This window comes from Sphaerodactylus townsendi, linkage group LG08, assembly GCF_021028975.2.
Source record: "Sphaerodactylus townsendi isolate TG3544 linkage group LG08, MPM_Stown_v2.3, whole genome shotgun sequence".
Classification (NCBI taxonomy): Eukaryota; Metazoa; Chordata; class Lepidosauria; order Squamata; family Sphaerodactylidae; genus Sphaerodactylus; species Sphaerodactylus townsendi.
Genome location: NC_059432.1, coordinates 41,964,131 through 41,984,167, shown reverse-complemented (window position 1 = coordinate 41,984,167; position 20,037 = coordinate 41,964,131). Strand labels below are relative to the sequence as shown.

Here is a 20,037-nt window from a genome sequence, read left to right as displayed (position 1 = left end):
GAACAAAAGCAAAGTTGGAGAAAATATTCAGCTGGTACCAGAATCAGAGGGATTCCGTTATTGATTGAAAGGCTCCTTCATGTTATTTTTGTTGGAGACAAATCTATGGGTTTGGAAGTTTTATAGCATTTGAGAAAGAGGCACTGTATGTGATGGATTCATGTATTGGATGAATTAGATTTCCCAGCATGAAAATTTCAATGGGGCTGTAGTAATATGAGCTGCCGAGTTATTGATAAAAAAATTGCATTAAATTCAACGGCAGCTCTAAAGCAGAAGACTTCGACCAAGGTTTTTCCCCCCAAAATGTCCTCAGAGCTCTTATAAATTTTAGTGCATTTAATTATTTTTAGTTGGCTAAATATTGTCACCACAATTAAACCAAAATGAAGCAGTGATCAATATTTTTAAATTATAACCATGATATAATATTTGTAGTATACTGCAGTTTTAAAAAATTACCACTTCCTAGAGGATGGTAATTATAAGTTTGATGGCTAATATGAAACAAATCAACATTTATCAAGCTGGTGTTATGACAGTTGTGACAATCTCAATTTTTTCATTTTGCTACAAGCAGAAACTTATTGTACCCTTTTACAGGGCCATCCTCAGCAGGGTTACTCAGAACCCTAATCAGGTTCTATTAAATAGTGTTTATTCCCTTTAAGAAATGAATGCCTTCTACAGTGACCATTGTGGGGGATAGTAAGCAGCCACAACAATATTGGCAAATGTCAGATCTTGGTCACTGTCAATAAAAGATGGTGAGTGTAAAGACCCTTTCTAAGCCTGTTTTGGTCTTTGAAGGAGACTCATTGGAGCCAGTCCTAGTAGCAAGCACTGGGAGGCTCAGCTGCTCACTACTACTATTCAGCAACAGCCATGAGAACTGGTGTGGTATAGTGATCAGAGTTTCAGCATATGATATGGGAGACTCAGATTTGAAACCCCACTTTGCCTTCGAAGCTCTCTGGGTAACCTGAGCCAGTCATACTCTCCCAGTGTAACCTACCTTACATGCTTGTTGTGAGAATAAAATGGAGAATAAAATGGAGAACTGAATAAGCTGCTCCATCACTTGGGGGAAAACCAACTGGGGCATGGCGCCCCAGCTGGCGCCCAGTGGCTCCCCCTGTGCCAGGGTGGCTGCTTGCTGGCTGAGTTGGTTGCTTCAGCCACAGGCTGGCTCCTGCCCCCCCCCCCCGGGAGACTGGGGAGGGCAGGAACTGGCCTACCACCATGGCGCCTGCCCAAGCCTCCCTGCATGCCAACTTTTGACCTCCCCAGGTCTGATTCTGCACCCGTCTTTTTCAATGATATGTCTTCGCAGCTTCAAAGGCATCTCATTGGGGAAAAAAGGAAAAATGACACGTGCACTGAACCAGCAGTACAAGCTAACTTTATTCATGTACTTTACAAATGGAAATGGCAGATGGATGAACTGCAAGCAGAGCAAACATCCATGGGAACCTTCTGCAAATGGTGGGCGGGCACCATGGAGAAACCTGAAGTGGTGAGAGCAGGTGAGACCTGTCATAAGTCTGGTGGGAAAAATAAAACAATCCCTGCTCTCTGCACAGCAAGTAGGAAACAGTTTCAAAGCAATGTCAGGGGGAAAGTTGCTAGTTTAGCATTTTCAGAAAAGTCAGTTCTGAGCAAAACTAAAATGTCTTCCAAACATGGGGGGGGGGGGCTGTGCAAAATTTCACCCCAGAACATCCTGAAAACATTCCATTTGTGTTGTGCAGAATGGGCCAAAGGTGACAAATATATATTTATTTGACAAACATGCCACATAATGTGGGCATGTATGAATCTTGCTCCTCTTTCAAGCAATAAATTGTCAGTATGCATTGCCCATTATCCTCTTTCTTATTCATTATCCCTCCTTTGGCTCAACAAACCTATTTGTTTTGTTTTTATAAAAAGAAAAGGTATCTGCCACTGGCCATAATCTGTTTTTCACTCCAAAAACCAAGATATACAATATTCTCAGGAAAAGCTGCAGTCAGCTGAAAAGCATGCACTGCAGTCTTCCAAAAGGCAGAATTTGGCAATGCAGGAAGAAGCTCATTTAGGGTAGCCCATTGAGAGTCGTTAACAAATCCACTAATAAGTTATGGGGATTGTAGGCACATTTACTCTGTTACTTGATTTGAGAAGAACTTATCATGAGAACCAGGCTGTTTTTCTGCTGACTCTGAGATAAGACACCTGTTAACTCTTCTGATTTGGGGAGTCAGAATTTTAACATGTACAATACTAAATACATGCAAGAAAAAGAACTGTGCAAGCAAGGTATTATTATACGCTTCTAATCTATTTCTCCCTCTTAGCTTAATCAGAAAAGTTATATTTCCCATTTTAATGCAATTGGTCTCTTTCAGTTTGATCAACATGTTGTTTTAATCTGGGTAAAAGTGGTCAATTGTTGAAGTTTTTTTTCCCCTTTTCTGGTTTCATCAATAGTGCCATGACCAGTGGCTTACAGTGCTGTCCTAAGCAGACTTACACTCTGCTAAATCTACTGATTTCAATGGATTTAGAGTAAAACTAGATGTGATGGCCGGCATTTTAGAGCTGCATTCAAGCCATTTAAAAATGCTGTGAGGACTTGATCCTGGTTTTCTGGTACTCTTTCCCCTTCCTGAAACAGTCCCTGCAGACAGTCTCTGGTGATAAGCAGACCTGGTACTGTTTAGTCTGACACTCAGGAAAGGGCTGGCTGGTGTGGGTGGGAATCCTGTGTGTGAGTGTGAGTGAGTGTGCAAGAGAGACAGAGAGAGAGAGGCCGTTTCTCTGTGCAGAAGCGGCTGTCCACCAGCATAATTAATGCCAGTGGACGCACAAGACCATTTGCATGGTCTCATGTGGGTAGCACCAAGGCTGCTATGACCCGCATGGAAAATTGCCCCCATGCCCCTCCCCCTTCCCCCACCCCTTATGGTGCCCCCTTGCAGCGCCCCCCATCCCACTTCCCAGGAACTACAGTTCCCAGGAGACCTTGGAGCTCACAAGTTGGGTTGGCGTCCTATCTGGAGGGGCCTGACTGCGGGCGGGTATTGGAGTTGGACCCTACAGGCAAAAGGGATGCAATTAGGGAAAGAGGGACTAGGATCCCCCTGCTTCAAAGACCTTTAATCTTAATTTATACCACCACCATCTCCCTTTTTGCAGTTTATGGTGAGCCAGATGCTTTTGTAAAAGAGACAGGTCCAATGCCATTGGTTCTCAGCCTGCAAATATCATGTCACGGGCATCACATTTTTGTGACCAATGCTTAGAATTTCCTGAATTTACCATTTCATTGCCAAAAACTGCCATATGATATGATGGCACTTAAGCCATTGCCTAGAGCAGGGGTAGGGAACCTGCAGCTCTCCAGATGTTCAGGAACTACAATTCCCATCAGCCCCTACCAGCATGGCCAATTGGCCATGCTGACAGAGGCTGATGGGAATTGTAGTTCCTGAACATCTGGAGAGCCGCAGGTTCCCTACCCCTGGCCTAGAGGGTCAAGCTACATTTTGGCTGTTCATCTGTGAGGAAAAAAATTCATAACACATTATCAATCACTAAAAATCAGTTTACATGTTTCCTTTAAAGCATGCTTAGTTCCCAGAGCAAAATTAATTCCTTGTGCAGGGCCATCAAGTTGGAAGAAAAGGGGAGTTGTTCCTTTCGTGTTTAGGACCATGAGTATTATTCCTCAAAAGTAGCTAGATATCTGGTTATAACTTTTTTTAATCAAGTGCTGTTAATCCTCTTTTTAATCTTGAGATATACCCAACAGTAGTGCTTTGAACACTGCTGTGATTTCACCCTCCCAAATTTCTTTACCTTTACATTTGGATCTGAAATGTAATTCTGTTGTGAGATCCCGCATGGCATTGATAATGTTTAAAAGAACATATCACATGAGTTGCTTGGATCACATGGGTACCTCCTGTGCAAACACAGGCAGTCCAATAAAAGACCAACTGGTACTTCTACTAATTACCAGGCTCCTGTTCCACAGAGGTGTGTATAAATAGTCCCTGAATAATTCAGCCTTCTGTGTGAATTGATAGAAGTAGCATCAGCAGCATACTCCTCATATATGAATGCTTGGAGAATGTTTCCTTTTCAAGCCTTATGAAGATCTTTTCCTACTTCTTAGATACAAAGGAGATGTGATGCAGAAGTCCATCAGAATTCTGTGTTCTGTTTTAACTTCAGAGGTTCCATGGAGAACTGCTTATTTGACTGGGAAAGTGCTGGGAGACCATTTCTTCCGCTGCTGATTCCCTGATTAAAATCTTACATACATACCCCAAAGCTGTTATCAGCTCTGTGCAGCAAGAAAAAAATACCTTGTGTGTAAACATCAGATTTGGAAATCAGGGGCGGGGGGGGGGGTGGTATGTCCAGTGATGGGATTCAAATAATTTAACAACTCGCTGTTTACAAGCACCATTGTAACAACCGGTTCTGCCGAAGTGGTGCGAACCTGCTGAATCCCACCACTGGTTATGTCTGTCAGATGGGCATCAACATCCACCCCATGCTAGTGGGATATGTGTTCCTCTGTGTTAGAGTGGGAAGTACCATCAAGTCACAGCCAACTTATGGCAGTCCCATGGAGTCTTCAAGGTAAGGGATAAAATGAGATGTTTTGGCATTGCCTGCTTCTGTGTAGCAACCCGGGACTTCCTTGGCTGTTTCCCTTCTAAGTACTAACAAGGGCTGACTCTGCTTAGGTTCTGAGATCTAATGAGATCAGGCTAGAACGGGCCATCCAGGTCAGGGGTTCTTTGTTATTAACATAATTAATTAGGACTTAAATGTATGATATAAGTTTATATGATCTATAGTGCTAAATAAAAGTAAACATGAGGTCTTAAATATATGGACATTTAAAATATCATATTTACCATTATTTAGCACCAGCCATGCACTAGTTTCTTCCAGTAATAATGTGATCCCTGCTCAATAGATTTACAGTAAGTACATGGTCAGGATAAAAGAAAAGGACAGAGGCTGGTAAAGAAGTAGTAACAATGGTAGTTAGGGGAGGCTTAATTTACAACAGACACTACTCAGAGGGACAAGTCTTTGCATCCAAAATAGGTTTTCACAAAGAATTTATAGTGGGATGTGGAAGCTGACAGAAATGGTGCTGTTTCAGGCATAAAGAAGCACATGGAAGTGAGATTAGGAGAAGAGAGCCAGAGAGTTTGTCAGCAAATTAGCCTGGCTTCAGGACATAAATGTGTGATTAAAAATGAGGCAAGATGGCATGGGGGCTTGGCAATGAAATCTAGAAGGCTGCAAGAAAGCCATTCAAACACTTTGAAGGATGACAGTATCAATAAAGGGGATCGGAATATTACATCAATATTGTTCTGATGTATTTATTTGAGAGCCAGCATGGTATAGTGGTCGAGAACAGGTGGACTCTAATCTAGAGAACTGGATTTGATTCCTCACTCCTCCCCACTCTTATCTGGAAAACCAGATTTCTTTTCCCACTCTTACATTCCTGCTGGGTGACCTTGAGCTACTCACATTTCATTCAGAATTCTCAGCCCCATCTACCTCGCAAGCAGAGGTGGGATCCTGCAGGTTCTCACAGGTTCCCGAGAGTAGGTTACTAATTATTTGTGTGTGCCGAGAGGGGGTTACTAATTGGTGATTTTGCCACGTGATTTTTGCCTTAGTTACGCCCCTCCTCTCAGCAGTAGCACGCAGAACTTGAAGCAGTCTAGCAGGAGGTGCACGGGGCCATGTCAGGTTGTGAAAATGTGGGAAAGGTAAAATGTTGACTTCCCTTCCTCCCACAGTAAATTCCTGACCCAAACCAGGGCCTTTCACAGTTGCTATTTAGAAAGAAATGATGCTTGGAACCTCTGACCATGTAGACTAAACATGACCATATGTCCTATGTCCACCTTAGAGGACTTGAAAAGAGGAGAGAGAAGGGGTTTAGAATCAAGGCGATGAGCTTCCTTTGCACCAAATTCAGTTTGTGATGGTGATGGTAAAAGATCCCAGGAGAAAACACGAGAGAAACCTTTAGACTTATAAGATGTGGGGAAAATAGGGTGAAGGAAGAGCCCTATTCAACAATTTTTCTGAGGTGGAAGAAAAAGATTCATCAAAAGCACAGCACATGACTGAACAGAGAGCTTAGAAAGGAATGAAAACAGTGCAGCATCGTGGAATTCCAAGGAGAAAAGAAGTTCAGTAATGTTGACCAAGCAGCGGTATTCTTAGTAGTAAACAAGAATGGAAAAGGATCCATAGATTTAAGCATGAAAAGTCCTTGGATTATTATGTATGTATATATCATCAAATCACAGCTGAGTTATGGCAGCCTAGAAAGGGGCTTTCAAGGCATACAAGATGCAGAGGAAGTTTTCCATTGCCTTCATCTGCAGAGTCTTCCCTGGTGGTCTCTCATCCAAGTATTACTCAGCTTAGCTTTCAAGATCTGGCGAGATCAGGCATGTATATACCATTCTGCCTCCCACTGGGTGTGATTATCCTGAATAAAATTGCTACAGCTACTTTATATAGTGGCTTTCCATAAAGGAAGCACTGTTCACAGTTTAGACCCTTACTGTGGTCATAGGGTCCACGAATTCCATAATTATGTATCTTTTTTCCAAATATGTGTTCCATACTGACAAGAATTGTTCAGACTTCTCCAGCCGCTATAACAGGAGGGTATTCAAATGGATGTGTCTGAATGTCTGACCCTTCCATGGATATCATTGAGGAAGGTGGATTTGATCACCCTTGAGTACAAAAAGCCACCAGATCAGGCTGATTATTCATTGTTCTGCTTCAGTGGAAAAGGAATACATATATACATACAGATAAGCATTGCAAGTTACTCGTGAATGGCCCTGTCTGTTTACTCCATTGAGAAGCACTGCTGGATAAGATTTATGCTAATAAGATAGTGCTGAGGGCTGACCACAGATAGGGCACTTAGAAATAGGGATTGCGGTGCTGAAGATTTCTGCAATCCTTATTTTCCTTTGTGTGCTTTGTGTGTTTTGCAGGTCCCGATTATAATACCATGCCACAGAGTGATTTGCAGCAGTGGACAGGCTGGCAACTACACGGGAGGAAGTCATCTGAAAGAGTGGCTTTTGTCACATGAGAAGCTTCAGAAGGAAAAGTTAGCATATTGATGCAGTTCAGGCACAGCTGTTATACAGCCAAAACACATAACCAAAGATACTTGGCTTATAACAAGCTTTCGGAGCACACTGTAGAATTCAGGAAAATGGTAAATATTTGAGTGACATATAAATATAATACAACATCCGAAGCGAAATGTGTGGTGGCACTACTATATTAAAAAAGCTGAATGTGTCCTTGGGGATAGCGCTTGTATGCCCTTTCTTGTTTTTACATTTTACAGCAGAATGAGTACAGCGGACTGTGCCTGTTGTGCATGTATTTTGTTCCCATCTCCAGCGCTGTTTTGTTCTATTTTTAATGTCCATTAAAGCAAGGATAAGGGAGTGGGAGGGGCATGGCAAATGTTAGATGCAACTGCCCCTCTAAGGAAGCATCTGGCTCACAGAGGGGACAGCCGGGAATCCGAAGCCTTTTGCGTGTGTTCGGAGAGCAAAATTAAATGCATAAGCTTCAACACACACACCTCCCTCTGTTCCTGCCTGGATGTGTATTTGTCCAGATTGAAAAGCTTGTCCCTCTGCCAGGCTTGGTGCCCAAGATTCTCCTGTTTTCTTTGATGTTTGAACTGTTGAAATGATGTTTTACGTAAACAGTTGTTAATGAAACACACTGAAAACCCATTCAAAGGAAACAGCTATTGAATTGCCTATTCACAGCTTTTCTTTTCAGATCACTGTAGATGGCTTAACAGATATGAATAAAAATATTTTGTCTCTATTAGCAGTGCTTGGTTTAGGCAGGGAAAAAATAGATGCTGATAAAATAGTTTAATGGCAACATAAATGTTTTTATGCAACTATGCAACTGAGTTACAATACCTTTTGCCAGAATTTAGTATAATTCTTTCCAGTTCTGATTCTTTCCCTGTTCCTGTCTGATCAGCAGTGATTATATCCTTTATTTAGCATTTGCTTTACTTAGTTTTCCGCGACGCAGCCAAAGTAGCGATGGCTGATGACGCCGCAGAAATTGCTACGATCCCAAAGCGTTCACACAGACAGGCTGGATAAGGGCCCCGTGAAAGCCCCGCGAAATGTGGACGGTTCAGACGTGGAAGCGCGAAGCGGCTACCGTCAGCGTTATGCTTCTGAAGCGCACGCGGTCGTAGCAGGCCCGACGCATTTTTTTTTGATCCACAGCCCGCATGCTGTTCAAGACGAAAGGCCGAGCGCGCCACATGCGAAAAAGATGTTTTAAGCGTTCTTTCAATCCAGCACCGCCTGTTTAGTTCCGACGGGCGATTTCGTTTAACGCCTCCGGCCTGGTCCGCTATGACGACGCTTTCATATTTTGCCCGTGGCGAACGCCCATTTAAGCATATGTAACACAGTGCTCTGTATTATGAGAAGCAAAGCTGTACGTTATACGAAACACACAGAGTTATCTAGAGAAAATATAGACAACTAAAGGATGTTAAGGCTAAAAATTCTGTGAGGTTTTTTAAAAGGCACTCGGTGCAAGAAAATATTACAAGCAACAGAAACTGAAATTTTCAGTGTGGGACTAATAAATCATAATATGGAAATCCTGATTGTTATGTTTCTGTCACACTCTTGTAGATGTCACTTTAGAAAACCCATTGCTAAAACATATTGTTTGTTACATTGTCTTACTGCACTTCTGTGATATTAGAATTATGTTATTAAAAGTTCTACAAGTACAGACAGTCTGTGTATCTAAATAAAATACAGTACATGATATCCTGGAAAAAACAAACTGTACCCTACTGTACAATAGAAAGCTTTATTTTGTCAGGGGTTTCTTGCAGCAATATAAGCCATGAACACAAGGCTCAAGTGGTTATTGCATGTCAGCAGAAGCCTGAGATAAAAATCAAGCTTTATAATATGTACAGTTTGGATGTCTTCCATGCTGTTCATAGTATATGAATCCCAGCCAAAGAAAATCACAGATGCCTTATTATGAACTTCCACATTTCTGCAAATATTTCATCTCCAGGTAGTCTTCTCTACAGATGTTTGCTTGTCTCAAAAACAGTTCATTCATTTTGCTTTTGGAATATACCACTGTTTTCTGCTTCTGCTATTGAGCCTATGTTCTGTGCTAGCAGTCTGCTTGGTTATGTTAAAAGGTAAGCATGGCGTGTGGAGGGAGAGGGAACAACAGCCCCAAATCGTAAAGCATTTAAAGCTGGTTTCAGCCTTATTACTATCAAATCACATTTGGTGTCTACAGTTTTGTGCACAGACTGCTTTAGTCAGGATATTTGTTTGCAAAAAAACTTTGGTGTGTGTAGAATGTTGGTTGCTTTTTTTTCTACTAATAGGAATTCCCAGGGGGATAACTAGGGTACCCACCAGCATGAGTGGGTCTGACTCAATAAAGATACGGTGGCAGAGTGATCTCATGCTCTATATCCCTCATTTCTTATGATTTTACAATTGAAGACCAAGGGCCCACTCACCATACAGGCATTCATGTTAACATTTCCCAATATAACATCTTGTCTACTGTAACACTGTACCGCAAAAACATGGCTGCTTCACGTAAGTCATATTTTTTGCCTAATCATGCACGAATATAGAAGTAGCATATTCTGTCTGAAATTTGTATGGCCTAGCAAGGTTATCAGGAAAACTGTGTTTTCAACTTTATCTTGAAGATAAAAATGAAACTTGGCTTAGATATATAACAATAGTCAAAAGAATCCAGGTGAGGGGGGGAAGAATCATTTAGATGGCCGATAGAAATGCATTTACTGCAAGAGTTGTCTCATTTTCATGAGCCGGCATTTCAAATGTTTATTTTGTGTTGCAGTTCCTATTCTTTTGTCATTGTGTGTTCCAACAGAGGGCACTATAGCTCAGAAGAATTTAGATGCATGGGTTTTACAATGTGTTTAGGAGATGCTCATTCACTACTTCTTTTTTTTCCCGGCTGTTTAAGAATGAGTTTGAAAATGAACAGCCGAGCTGAAATCTCTGAACTGCCTTATTTGCAATGCTTCAGACTCTGTCTGCCTCAGGAATTAGCTTAGTAGTATTACGGGCCTGCAATCTTCATCTCACGTATGTATTGTGAAAGGTGTTGCAGTTACATAGTAAGATGAAGAACGGCCTTTCTTTGTCAAGTGATTTCAGAGATTGCTAACGATGCCCTAACTACAAGTTGGCATGACCACTAATGAAAAAAGCTGTGATAGTAGACCCTCGAAGGGGTTCTCAGAGAAAGAAACAAATCCACAGAGCTGCTTACGTGTAATCTTAGCATTCTTTCTGAGGCCCTTTCTGCAAATGTATAGTGGGTTGCAGTCAGGATAAAGTAACCCACGTTCCTGTTTTCGCATTCACATGTATCTGTGCAGGCAGTGACTGGAGCCCACGGAAGCAATCCAGGTTGGTGTTGCGCCTTCACACGGAGGCTTGTCTATTTTTTTTTTGTTTGCCTCCCACCAATGTGTAGCTACGCAGGCATGCACACATGAACCCCTAAAGCTCAGCCGAATAAAGGCCCCCCTGCCTGGCCATTGGCTTGCAAGGGGCTGCAACCCAGGATTTTTAAAAAGATTAGCAGATAGTGTGATTCTTGAAAAATGCAGTTTGGGTGAAATTACATGGGGAAGACTCGCTTTAGGGGCGGGATCTGTGCAAAGTTCCCCCCCAAAATGGGGTTTTTTTAACTATCCTTAGCCTGTGTTTATGCCGCACGAGCCTGAATGCTGATAAAGCACGTGCCCTTTTCCTTGTATGATGACTTTATAAATGTGTAGAATTCTCCAGTTGGCATGTTGGCTGATTATAGTGAAGGGCTTTATGCGATACAACTGAGAATTTGAGCACAACATACAAATTAAATGGAATTGTAGGACACCTTCACTTTTTAATTTTATTTATTTATTTGTTCATTTGGTCATGCCAAGATTTGGAACCTGTGCACATTGTCTGTTTTTATTTTAAATAACAGGCTCAATTTAATAGCACCAACAAGGGGTGCTATTAAAAAAAACGCAACACAGAAGACCGGCACTTGTGATCTGCCCATTTATAAAGCCAATTTTCTGTTCTCTGTCTCCAAGGATTTTCTCTGTCCTTTTATAAGTCTTAATATATACCCATGAAGTACCCAAATAACTATTCAGTGGCTTGTTGGTTCAAACTCCATATTCTTCAGTGGTTGTACCTACAACTCCAAGAAGAAGGCGGGCAGCAAAACACAGTCCCTTGAAACAATCTTGATCCTAAACTACTTAGAGGGTCATAGCATAGTTTATAAAAATATGATGTAAACTAAAGGCATTAAAAATGCCCCTAAAATGAATTAAAGAAAACTTTGGAAACAAGAGAGCTATGTTCTTTTTTCCTTGGAATTGGGTTCCACTGACCTATCAAGTTTCCTCCCATTCAGCCTTGCAGTGCTTTGAACTGCTGACATTGAGACACTGTGCAGCCAGGCACGACAGCTGGCTCGGCAGCATCTAATACCAACACATGCTGTTTTAGCCCATTTCCAGAGACTAAGATAATGAAAGATTCAAAAATAATATTTGTTTTGGTGGAACTGCATTTGTAATGAAATAGATGCCCTTGACCATCGGAAACTGAGTTTTGCAATGGATCATTCCTCTTCCCCTCCCTGCCCTCCCTTCCCATTCAGTTCTATGAAAAGTATCTAACTCAAAATCTAAATCATGCAGAAATGCTTTAATTGGGAACTTGAGCATCCTGCATCAGATATGCAATATATTCTTGTGCTGTGAAGGTCAGTAAATGCCCTGTGTGCAAGTAACCGTCTCTCAGACCTAGCCTACCCCACAGGCTTGTTGGAAAAGTAAAATACAGCTCTTCGATTGTTAGAGGTATATAGCAGGATGCAAATGAATTTTTTTTAAAAAATCACAATTCTATATTTTGCATAATAGTTTTAAAGGAGTTTTGGAGTTAAGTACCTGAAGCATTCAACCAGCTACATGTATGAGGGTTTAGAAGTAAATTTTGTTTAGTTGTTTGTCTTTAATAGTCTAGTAGAAACTAGAGAATAGAATCTGACCCATTAAGCTTCTCTGCTTACTTTGATTATAAGACCCAAAGCTTTTGATCCTTTTAAATTTCTGCTTCATGTTAACCCTGTAACGTGTCTAGTTAAGTTGAGCACAATTCTCTGAACATTATTGTTGCTGTCAATATGGTAAAGTTACAGGCATACTAAAACCTGAAGAGTAAATTCAGACTACTTTCCCCCTATAAATATCATGGGTCATTACTTTTCATGGTGTTTTTCACAATGTTTTGACAAATGTTAACTTATCAGGATTTTAGATTGTGCCAGATGCAACACACATTTGCATTTTCAATATTTATTCTGGATTTTTATTTTCCAGGTGCATATTGTGAAGGAATATGGAAGGGCTCATTTTTTTCCTCTACTGTGTAAGAATAAAATCTATAAAAAAATTATTGCTTTAAAAGTGTAAGAATCCAAAGGGAGGCCTGTAAGATTTATGTACTATTTCATGAGTAATTGCACTGTAAAAAAAAATCTTAACAGGAATGTAAAAACCCTTGAATTACAATCAGATTTAATTGAAGTTGCAGTTATACATTGAGTAAAATGAATAGAATTGTTATGTTAGATGATTTCTCTCTTCCCCATTATATCTACGGTCACAGGCCTCCTTACTGCTTTCCTATAACTGCCTTTAAAAACAGTGGAAAATATTACCAGGAGTTTTCTCTGTTGCCATTAAAGAAAGCAGGATATTTCAGTGATGTTGATGTGCAAATTGGTAATGCAATTTCATAGGCTGTCCTATTTTTGTTCCAAATAATGTACATAGCAGATGAGTAATAAATAAATATGCCTAATACAGCACATGGGAAAAGCAGGACTCCTATATTCTTTGAGCAGACTTTTTTTTAACTCCAGAAGAATCCCCACAAGGCAGACCTTCCTTAGCACCTCCTTATGTTGTTCCTAATAGAATTTAAAGTTCTGGCAATCATTTTCTTCCTGGATTCCCCCCTCCTCCCCACCCCCACCCTTGTTATATGTTAGAAGGGGTAAACATTCTATAGCACAAAAGCAATACAGGATGTTTAATTATTTCTGCCTTCTTTATGTCACTTTGCATGTTGTAATGATAGTCCTACTCCCCCTGCCCTCAAGTCTACTGCAAGGCTTTTGATTTAGAAGTTGGTATTTAAGAAGCTGAAGTTAACATCAATTTTTTCTCTTTATCAGCTTTGGAGACATTAAGGTTTAAAATGAGCTCTGCGCTGAATGCTGATCCAGACCAGCCTCTGGTCTGTGTGAAGTTATGTGTAGGTGGCAGTTAAAAGCTGGGGCCAAGGACTGGAGAAACTGCAGGTACTGATGTGTCTTTAAGTGACTAAGGGCAGTAGTCCAAAATCTCCTGGACGAACTGGCACCAGCTGCAGACAGATGGAGAATGTCTGGGCTCCATCACCTTCAAGTCTGCCCCGACAAGGATCTATATGTTAGCATTGGAGAAATGGATAAGAAAGTCAGAAATGGTAGTTGTGTTGTAAGGTGAAAATTGACGTGAGCAACATAGACTGACAGTGCTTTTGACTGATGAAAGGATATTGTTAACAAGCCTTTCAAGTTTCTCATTAATGCTTTTTTCATTGAAGCCCCAAGGAACAACAACAAAAAATCTCTCTCATTTGGTTAGGGGGTGGACAATTGGGTAGATCACATTGTTTTCAATATCACTATTTTAACTAATTTAAGTGCTGTACTAAGTTGGTTCATTCAGTGTTATGTTATTATGTTTTGAGCAGGATAAATTAACTGTGGAAAAAACACTTGTAACCAGGCTGCAAGTTGTAACTTGAGGGTATCTAATGCATGATGGCTACAGTCGGTGGTTTGAAGGAAAGCTGGTAGTTGAGTCATTGAAGAAGTTAGTGAAATGGGCAAGAATTTTGGAGGTAGCTCAGTTTGTGCTTGAGTGACTGCAGTCAGCAACTTCACTTTATTTATTTATTTATTTATTTATTTACTTACTTACTTACTTACTTACTTACTTACTTACTTACTTACTTACTTACTTATTTATTAGCTTTATATCCCACTTTTCAGACATACTTTTTTCAAGACGGCTTCTGACATAAATCAAAAGCTCAATTTTTTAGCCAGCTCCTATGCTTGGGGCAGGCAACAATAATGTTTTAATGGTTAATCAGTTAGCTTAGTGCTGATTATTAAAAGCCAGCCCAAATAAAAAGCCTTAGATAACATAGAACAGTTTATCACACTTGGACTTATAGCATCTTTATGTCAGATGAACAGAAAATAGATGACTGGAATAATAAGTATAATTGCAAGAATGGCATGAAGGATTGATGGTGTGGTTAGTATCTCCTGTGTTCTTAACATGTCTCATTTATTCAGGATACAGCTGACACACAGATACCTTATGCACCTAATAGCTGTTCCATAACTCTTCCAGATGTCCAAAAGCCATTGCAACTGATACCTTCAGAATAAGTTCAAACATGGCTCTCTTTATTTTTGTATGGCATGTGGGATCTCCTATATATCCCTAGTTTGGGAGTAAGCTGTGAGCTTTTGGCACTGACTGTTTAGTTACATTCTGGAGAACTGGATTTGATTCCCCTCTCCTCGACATGAGCAGTGTTTCCCCACTCCTACACATAAAGCTTGCCTTGGGCTCACAAGCTCACAGCTGTCTCAGAACTCTCTCAGACCCACCTATCTCACAAGGTAGTGAGGAAGGGAAGGAGTCTATAAACAGCTTTGAAACTCTTTACAGTTGAGAAAAGTGGGGTACAAATCCAAACTCCTCTTTGTAATGTCAGTTCACAGAAGGACCTTCCAACAAAGAAACCTGTCTGGATTCCCTTCTGCTGTTCCAGTTTCCCTCACCATTCTTATGCAAAGTTTAACAATAATGGTAAAACGGAACAAATAATTTCATCTAATCCTGTTAATTGCTGACCTAGAAGGCAATATGGCCTGAAAAGAACTCCCGAAATCTCAATACTACTTGTATGCAAAGTGCTCATAACATTATGTTATCTGTACATCCAAGAAGTTTGTTCAATATTTTCCCCTCAAGATTATTTGCAAAGCTAAAAAAAATGTGTCCTGGTATCCAGTTAAGATGCTGCTGTAAGCAAGGCTACTTTAGCCATGATGAACAATAAAATAATATTTACAGTACTGTCATACTGATGTAAATAAATCCCATCCTTCTTCACAGCCTTTGTGATAGGGATGTATGCCTTCACGTTATGCAAACTATAGTATAATAAAGCCCAACATTAAAAATATATTTATTTGGGTTTTCATTAATAGATTATTAAACAGCACAAAAAGACACTTACCCAATACTGCTTTTTTGTATATTGTGTATTAAGGGAATCTTCCTGGTGGAAACTTGTGACTTCTAGCAGAATTAGAGATATTTTTGGATGAAAGTCTGGAGTTTATTCTTTTCTGTGGAAAACACTAGGGAATAGTTTTATATTAAGGCACAGCAAGGTGGAAACCTTGAAAAATTGAAGACATAAATGTGTAGACCACATCATCAATTCACAGGAATTCATAGTGCAGGCCATGGCTGAAATTCTTAATCTTGTTTACCTGGCTCAAACATGGAATAATTTTGTTCAAGTTACTGGTGAACATCTGAACTTGTGCAGGCTGAATAAAGCCCTTTAGTGGACCAGAATTACGCCAAAACAAGCACATGCAGAACTGGAAGATGTGTTCTGATTTGGGAAGTGGTTGGACTATGTGATCACACTGTTTCAGCCAAGACAATCAGAACAATATACTATTTTCCGAATTGCTGGATTTAATATATTATCTCAAAAATCATGGCAGGCCTAGAACATGGCTCGGCCACTAGCAATAGCTAAATGACTGCTTGTGGCCATTGGCTTTGAGTTAGGAAAGCTGCCAATAGTTTAGCATAGTCTGAGATGCTGGTAATTGGCAAAATAAGCTATTTGTACCAACAACAAATATGCTTAGAAAATGTGCTTAGGCGACAAATTAGTAAAGTAAAAGGGCAGGTACTTAGAATTCCACTATTATATTAACATTCTTATGTTTGACACTATACTTGTTCCCTTCTTTTAAGAACAAAATATAAATTCCTGGAAGTTTTTATGTGGGATTTTTCAAAAACCCTTCAACCATTAGAGTATATTTCGAAGTTTTTGTCATGGTTCATTCCAGATCAGTTAAAATCAGTGGACAACATTCTTTCATAGACTTCCAACTCAACAAGGATTATTCTCTAAACGAGGAAGAGTCACATTTTACAGTTCTGTGTATGCCTTCTAACCCCAATGATGAAGAGCCTTGTTCAGTATTTATCCACAGATTTTATTTCCTTTACATTGATTCTGGGTACTTAGCACCCTCTCCATCTGAAATTTACATAGCCTCACATATATAACCCGGATGACAGACGTTAGATTCTGCTGACCTTATTATTTCTCAGTAACAAAAGGGCAAAAATAATTTTTCAATTCTAACTATAGATGTTTCATTTTTAAAAAAGAAGGAAGTTGAGGCTTTTTTTGTGGTGTCGATGGTTAAGGTTCTAAATACTTGTAGCTCCTATCAGCCAAGAGAATTAGTTTTCTTTTAGTACTTGTTCTGGAAAATGAGTGCTTTTTTGTTCTTTTTTTGGTATTGGCACATGCTGAATTGTGAGATGCTGAAATTGTGTGAGACATTCTTTATATGGTCACTTGACTGATGGCTATAACCTCACCTGCCAGTCTCTGAAATGATCCACTGCCTAAACAGATAGCACAGTTGTAGTAAGGCTGGAATGGAGTCAATCTGCCTGAGGCTGCTCTCCAGATAGAATCCACACAGACACCTGAGATGGCCTTTCTATCCAAACGAAATGCTGAACGAATTGCTCATTTGTCTAAAGACCTTTCTATCATTACTATCTTCAGCATGACACAGACTAATACTTTGGTTTAAAATATTGGTCGTTAGCTGATTTTTTTATGATATCCCTCAGTATCTTTTGTTGCGAAAATGAGCTGATTCACAGCTTGGTACCTTTTCTGCATTAGTGGGGAGGAGAATCTTGTGCAAGCTATTTTACTCAAAGAGCTTTATGGCACAGTGTGACAGAGAGGTCACATATCTATACCAGATATGTTTGCTGCATGTTGTCAAATAGATTGTTTCTTCAAATGCTATATCTTGCAGAATTGAAAGCCTTGAGATGCCCAAAATGCATGTAATGCATTCATTTAGTTGCTTCAAGTGGGGATAAAAGTTTATTGGGTGGTTGGGAATTTTATGGGATACCCCCCCACCCCCCAAAAAAACGGTTTGGGATGCAGAAAACAGGATAATTACTGGAAAGATGTCCAAACAGTATGTTTAGAGAGGGCTTTGACTTGAGCTGTTGGAATAGTTGGAGTATGAGTTAAACCATTCTGTCAGGTACATTAGTATCTTGTAAATGTAAATGACTGAATACCGTGAGTGGGCTAGTTACCCTCCCATCCACCATGAAAATTATGTGATGTATAGGCTGGGTCATCAAAAAGAAGTATAGAATTTCATTTGAACATTACCTCTAGCACAATCAGGCATGGGTGTGGAAAGTTTAAGTTACACATAACATCATTTGCATGGTGGAAGGTAATGTCTGAACCAGCAAATTTTATCAAAAACTATTCTGTGTAGATATAGATAAGGTACAATACATATATAGTAACAATAAAGGTGTTATTGTTGCAGTCAATGACCAGCAAATACAGTTTTGTGCACTTTCAGCTTGCCCAAGGCTGTTTGCTTTACAGTGGTGTTTTCCCCATGGTTTTCTGTTTACACAATTACCTGTGTGGCGATCCCCCTCCCGCTCCTGTGGCCGCGGCTGACAAGCCGTCCCACCATCCCTTTCCGAGGTGATGGATTCCTCGTCTGTGGCCCCGGTCTTTGGGGCTCTCAATGCGGTCAGCTGCCTTAGCCACAGGGTGCTCCTAAAGGGGTGAGGGCAGCCCTCACTCCCTGGGGTTTCTTCCTACTGGGGTTTGGGAGTGGCTGCCCCCCTACAGGGGTGTGCTGCCCTCTTCCCAGCCGGCTGTTCTCCCCTCCTTGGACTCCTCTTTTCCCTCACCAAGGACCCTCCACACTCCCGTTCGCGCTCTCTCGCTCCTCCTCCTTCTGCTCCTCCGCTCTCTCTCACTCCTCCTCCTTCTGCTCCTCCACTCTCTCTCACTCCTCCTCCTTCTGCTCTTCCGCTCCCTCTCACTCCTCCTCCTTCTGCTCCCCCACTCTCTCTCACTCCTCTTTCCTCTGCTTCATCGCTCCTTCTCTCTCTCGTCCACCTCCCTTCCCCCACGATGCTTTCCCCGACCTCCCTGGGCTCTCGCACAACCCTCCCACGCCCTGCTGCGGCCAGCCTCACTCTCCCGGCGGTTCCCGCCTTTTGAAGCCTTCCCAGGTCTTCGGGGGCGGTCCCAGCCGTGCCGTCGTCCCGGCCGCGCCCCGGCGATTGCGAGAGGCGCGGCAGCTGCCGGCTAAGCCGCAGCTGCTCCTCTTTGTGCCCGTTGTCTGCCGGCTCTGCCCCCCGCTGGGCTTCTGCCGTGGGTCGGGGCGTTGCGCCGGCCGGCTGCCGTCGCGCTGGCGGCCCCGCCCCCAGGCCATCGGAGTCCGGGGCGAGCCGGCACGGCAACCCCCAGACAACCTGATTACCTTTCTGCAGAAATATCCCTACCTATAATATCACCCTTATGATGCATGCCCTTGGGCTAGAGTACTCACTCAAGCTCTTGTTCTCAGATCCATTCAGCAGAGACCCGCTGGTCCAAAAAAAACCAGCTTTTATTTGCAAGGAAGGCACCTCTTAACAACCATCAGCATTAGCTAACATACAAGAACTAGAAACTGAAACTAAAAGCTCCACCCAGTAAGACCAAACTAAATCACACAGATAACAGGGGAGAAACAGAGTGTTCCATCATATGCATGTATACATAATAAATGTGCCACACTAGCAGAGCTGTTTTGCCCCCACCATTTGCATTTTAAATGGCCTTTTTATATAAAGTACTCCTGTCAGTCCAACGGGGCAAAAAAAAACCCCCTACATTCCTTGTTGTTTTCCTGCAAATTCAATTTGGGAAGCCTGCCTCCCCCTTTTTTTTTGTATGTGTTCTGGTATCTTTTGGTATAATGCACAACAGACTATGTCAATTTCACTCAGAGTCCCTTGCTCCAGCAATAGACCTGCAAGCATTAAAAAAAAAGACCAAAAAGCCTTTCGATCATTCTGAAATGGTGACCAGAAGAGCAGGAAAAACTTCTGTTGGGGGAGCTGAGAATGGCAGGAAGGAGCAACAAAACCTGGATAAAGAATTACACTTCCTGTTTAACTTTCCTGTGAGGCAACAGGAAAAGTATTTAGCCAGCGTTTGAAAACCATGCAGTGGATCTGCCCCATAATGGTTTTGGAAAGTGCAAAAAAGTCTAAAGTGAAGGAAAGGTACACTTGCTGAGTAGTAGAACGCAAGTGCACAAATGGCCACAAATAATTAAAAGTTTTTTAAAATTATATGATGCAAGGTTACAAGATTAAAAATCACCTAGACGTCTTAACATAACCCCATTATCATTCTGAAATGCTAAAAAAATTATTCAAATCTCACCTAGCAAGGTATGCTGTATTTTAAGTGCTACAGCGATCAGCAGTGAGACCTATGGCCTTTTGTCTATTAAAATAATCTTAACTAATAACAAATCCACTTGGTCACTGTTCGTCTGTCATATGTAGACCCCATGATCCAAGACTATGAAAATGATATCGTATATTGGCCAGCTACTGTCCCACTAGGGGCCTAACAGCCTCCA

The 20,037-nt window shown here is 41.2% G+C and overlaps 1 protein-coding gene across 5 annotated transcripts in view; it reads left to right on the top strand.

Moving 5' to 3' along the window:
* MGMT (O-6-methylguanine-DNA methyltransferase) overlaps positions 1–20,037 on the top strand; it is a 311,672-nt gene that overhangs the window by 273,416 nt on the left and 18,219 nt on the right. For 4 of the 5 annotated variants that reach the window (XM_048506288.1, XM_048506285.1, XM_048506286.1 and 1 more), the window contains one exon: positions 7,053–8,117. The exons of the other annotated variant lie outside the window; for it this stretch is intronic. In XM_048506288.1, the coding sequence (XP_048362245.1) occupies positions 7,053–7,184 (132 nt within the window). In that variant the 3' untranslated portion in view covers positions 7,185–8,117. Of the gene's footprint in view, positions 1–7,052; positions 8,118–20,037 lie in introns of those variants that run through there. 5 annotated transcript variants of the gene reach the window in all.